The sequence below is a fragment of the Clarias gariepinus genome, chromosome 10, assembly GCF_024256425.1.
Source record: "Clarias gariepinus isolate MV-2021 ecotype Netherlands chromosome 10, CGAR_prim_01v2, whole genome shotgun sequence".
NCBI lineage: Eukaryota > Metazoa > Chordata > Actinopteri > Siluriformes > Clariidae > Clarias > Clarias gariepinus.
The window spans coordinates 1,082,501-1,087,500 of NC_071109.1; the positions used below are offsets into that span (position 1 = coordinate 1,082,501).

A 5,000-nucleotide genomic window follows, 5' to 3' on the forward strand; every position below is an offset into this window, starting at 1 on the left:
GTAAACCCGCTCCCTCCCTCACCGTCTCTTATCTGCAGCCCGAAACGATGAAGGATGGATTTTAGTGAATCGATGTGTTACTTTTTTTTCTTCCTTGTTTGTCTTCAAGGTGATGGAGATCAGGGACGCACCGCTACATTTCACACTTAACCGGCCGTTAAATCCTCACCACACTGACACTCTGTGTGTGTGTGTGTGTGTGTGTGTGTGTGTGTGTGTGTGTTTTCGTAGTTGTCCCAGAGACGAAATGTGTTTAGCTCTGATGCTGATATGTTTTTTAATAAAAAAATATAAGTTTTTTAAAAATGTTATATGGTATATACGCCTAATTCCACAAAGTCTATTTTCATGTTCTCCAATAAACAAGATGTACTCCTTATGTAAAATGTTTATTAATTGACTGTCTCTGAATATTAATGAATCTGCGATTATGTATTATGTTTACAATGAAGTAGAGTAGAGACTATAGAACTGTCCTCTGTTCAGGACACATGAGCTAACGGCGGCTCAGATGGTTAAGGCTCTCAGTTACTGATTGGAAGGTTGGTGGTTTGAGCCCCAACTCCAGCAGGCTGCCGCTTGTTGGGCCCTTAACCCTATCTGCACCAGGGGTGCCATATAATGGCTGACTGAGACAAATAAAGGCTTAACGCAGGCCTCTGATTGGTCTGTGTCACTCTGATTGACAGGTTAAGGAGGAAGGCTGTCCATCCCACCCGCACACAGACATTCAGTCCACCTCACACTAATGACCCGGACCACTCCACTGTGGTTTCATGGGGTCTCAGACACATCGTCTGGGAAAATAAACTCCACAGAAATATTGTAATGTCAGGATGGCAGTATAACACAGTGTAGTACAGTATAGTACAGTATAGAACATTATAGTACAGTATAACACAGTATAGTATAGAACAGTATAACACAGTGTAGAACAGTGTAGAACAGTATAGAACAGTATAACACAGTGTAGAAAAGTATAGTACAGTATAGAACAGTATAACACAGTGTAGAACAGTATAGTACAGTATAGAACAGTATAACACAGTGTAGAACAGTATAACACAGTGTAGAACAGTATAGTACAGTATAGAACAGTATAACACAGTGTAGAACAGTATAGTACAGTATAGAACAGTATAGTACAGTATAACACAGTGTAGAACAGTGTAGTACAGTATAACACAGTGTAGAACAGTATAGTGCAGTATAACAGTGTAGAACTGTATAACACAGTGTAGTACAGTATAGTACAGTATAACACAGTGTAGAAGAGTATAGTACAGTATAGAACAGTATAACACAGTGTAGAACAGTATAGTACAGTATGAAACAGTATAACACAGTGTAGAACAGTATAGTACAGTATAGAACAGTATAGTACAGTATAACACAGTGTAGAACAGTATAGAACAGTATAACACAGTGTAGAACAGTATAGTACAGTATAGAACAGTATAGTACAGTATAACACAGTGTAGAACAGTATAGTGCAGTATAACAGTGTAGAACTGTATAACACAGTGTAGTACAGTGTAGTACAGTATAGTACAGTATAACACAGTGTAGAAGAGTATAGTACAGTATAGAACAGTATAACACAGTGTAGAACAGTATAGTACAGTATAGAACAGTATAACACAGTGTAGAACAGTATAGTACAGTATAGAACAGTATAACACAGTGTAGAACAGTATAGTGCAGTATAACACAGTGTAAAACAGTATAGTACAGTGTAGAACAGTGTAGAATAGTATAGTGTAAAACAGTATAGTACAGTATGGTATGAACAGTATGGTATAACATAGTGTAGAACAGTATAGTAGAGTATAACACAGTGTATTATAGTATAGTACAGTGTAGAACAATATACTCTGGTATAGCACAATGTAGTACAGCATAGTACAGTGTAGTACATTATTTTGGCATTTTTGCAGAGTATAACAGTGTACTATTGTATAGTACACTAAAATACAGTGTAGTAAAGTATAGTACAGTATAACACAGTATAGTACAGTATAACAGTATCGTATGGTGTAGTATAACAGTATAGTACAGTGTAGTACCGTACTTTATCACAGAGTATGAAGTACAAAGAACCGCTGGGGGCGGGGTTATCACAACCAACTAAAAGTTTGTAACCGCCATGTTTAAAAAATTAACTCAATTTGCAGTGAGCAGCTCAAATGCTTTATAGTAATAATGATAATAATAATAATAATAATAAAGCCAGAAGAACTGCTCACAAAGTCATGCTGAAGTTTGCCATTGTTGTTTTTTTTTTGTTTGTTTGTTTTGGTGCTAGCATGGCTGGGTAAGTAGAGACATACACGGACTTATGCAGTGATGTAATGTCATAATTCTCTAGCTCATGGATCATGAAATGTTCTTGAACCCATTCTGACCCGGCATTAGTACCAGACATGAACTACAGTACATCTGGTTCACTTTGGTGAGTATTGTACAGTGAGGCTCCGGAGTGACGCAACAGACAAGTGTTTCAGATCCAAAGAGCGCAAGTTCTAATGATGCCACACGGGAGCGAAGTGTCTGTACTTGTAGGTCGGGGTGGCGTACTCGCTCTCTCTCCCTTATGGTACACAGCAGCACAAGCAAGTCACGGGCGTTCGTGGGCGTGGCTTTGTGTGCCTTGATGGCACAATCACCCTTGTCTTTTACACCCTTGTCTATCCATCTCACTTTCTGTGTGTGTGTGTGTGTGTGTGCAGACAGGTGCAGAGAGATGATCAGTGTTTGTGTTGTTAGTGCAGGTGCAGTAAGCTAGAGCGTCAGTTGTGTTGTTGGTTTTGTGGCGTTGATGTTATCGTGCGTCTCTGAGCTCACGCTCTTCTTCAGGTTTTACGCTGGAGTACGAGACGAAGGCAGCTGCACCCGACTCACTGTGCCTCAGCCCTCGCGTTCTCTCACCGCGTCTTGTTATTTCCTGTTGTGTTTCGACATGTTAGTTTCAGATCTCTCGCTTCGTATTCACACCAAATGAATGAGCAGGAACTGGGGGTGGCCGATACGGGCAGTAGTGATATATACGTGATATATATATATACGTCATCTACAAAATGGGCGAAGTGTTCAGGTGAAAGTCAAAGTGAGGCCGAAGCGTTTTTATTAAATCAGACTGAGATCGAAATGAAATGCAAAGACGTTTTTATTCACTGTCTAAAACATGAAAATGTAAAAGAGTAAATTCATCCATCATGATGTTTAGACTTTTCTATGTAATGCTGTAGGTTAGCATTAGCACAGTAGCATATTTTAACACAGAAATACAAAGCAAGTAAACACCAGGTTTATGCACTGAGAGAGAGAGAGGGGGCGGGGCAGTGTGGAGAAGGAGAGAAGGGCGGGGCTGTGTGGAGGAGGAGAGAAGGGCGGGGCTGTGTGGAGGAGGAGAGAAGGGCGGGGCTATGAGAGAGGTATAAACAGTGGTACAGATGAACATCTGGAACGATTCGTTTAACACTAAACCATGTTGGTATAAATGGTACTGTTTCGTCCTACATCTTGTTTTAAAACACATTAGTGTGTCTCCAACAGTCGATACACACTGCTCCGCCCTCACAGGAACCTTTACTCGGGGACGAGGGACACACACACAGGACGGGGACGAGGGACACACACAGGACGTCTGCAGCACCGAACTGGACTTACAGTCATAACATTTTACATCTGGTTTAATCTGAAACATTACACTTAACTCATGTTTATGGAATTAATTATACACGTGCCGAAATCATGTGTTTAAAGATTCTCTAAGAAGAACACACACACACACACACACACACACACACACACACACTTACACACACTTACACACACTTACACACACACACACTTACACACACACACACACACACACACACACACACACAACTACACTTACACACACACACACACCTACACACACAACTACACACACACACAACTACACTTACACACACACACACACACACACACTTACACACACACACACACACACACACTTACACACACACACTTACACACACACTTACACACTTACACACACACACACACACACCTACACACGCACACACTTACACACACACACACACACACACACACACACACACACACACACACACCCCTGATGCCTCTCTGCGTTAGTAATGTGTGATGTGGCTGGACGTATCAGAACCTCCCAGTCAGATGTAGCAGTGCATTCTGGGTAATGAGCTCGTGTGAAGTCCACACTGGACCTTCACGGCTTTTTGATGGAGGTGGAGATTAAATTAAAGGTCATTTGTGCATTAGAACTTCAGGAACGCGGCTCTACAGTGAACCTGCTCATGTTTCCTGGTTTTAAATTCTGGGTAATTATTGCTTGGAAACTTGGCATCAGAAGATTCTCAAGCTTTAGGCTACATTAGTGTGTGTGTGTGTGTGTGTGTGTGTGTGTGAGAGAGAGAGAGAGAGAGCTTTACAACATTATCAGAAATGTTCTCTGTGTCTGGAGGATGTGTGTGTGTGTGTGTGTGTGTGTGTGTGTGTGTGTGTGTGTCTTGATCGGGTCTTGGTTTTAAAGGCCACTGTTCTCCCCTGTGCTAGTTTACAGGGTCCGTGTGTAATTTCCCGAGTGTTATATGCAGACCCTCGTTCACACACAGCTACGTTACGTCTAGCGATTATACACACTGCTAGCTTGCACAATGCTATGTTGAACATTGCTGTGTTACACACACAGCTTATTTGTCACACTTTGCTGTTCACACTCCCTGCCTGGGGTACATTTTGGGGGTGCTGCGGTCCCCTGAATCTTTAGCACAAATCTGTAGACGTTCATTAAATTATTTTGCTGTATATTTACACTTTTAATAACAAAATGTCCTAGTGTTGATGTAACAACATAGAGATTCACTTGTGTTTATACTGTTTGTGTGTGTGTGTGTGTGTGTGTGTTTTGTGCCGTAGTGGTGGACATGCAGGGCTGCTGTCCGTACACCCGTTTCATCATTCCCCCGAGG

General features: G+C 41.4%; 1 protein-coding gene across 2 annotated transcripts in view; it reads left to right on the forward strand.

Annotated features, from left to right (window-relative positions):
- rnf130 (ring finger protein 130) overlaps positions 1–5,000 on the forward strand; it is a 32,027-nt gene that overhangs the window by 9,806 nt on the left and 17,221 nt on the right. For both annotated transcript variants that reach the window (XM_053506113.1, XM_053506112.1), the window contains exon 3: positions 4,948–5,000. This exon is cut by the window's right edge and continues 142 nt beyond it. In XM_053506113.1, coding sequence (XP_053362088.1) covers positions 4,948–5,000 — 53 coding nt within the window. The remainder of the gene's footprint in view (positions 1–4,947) is intronic.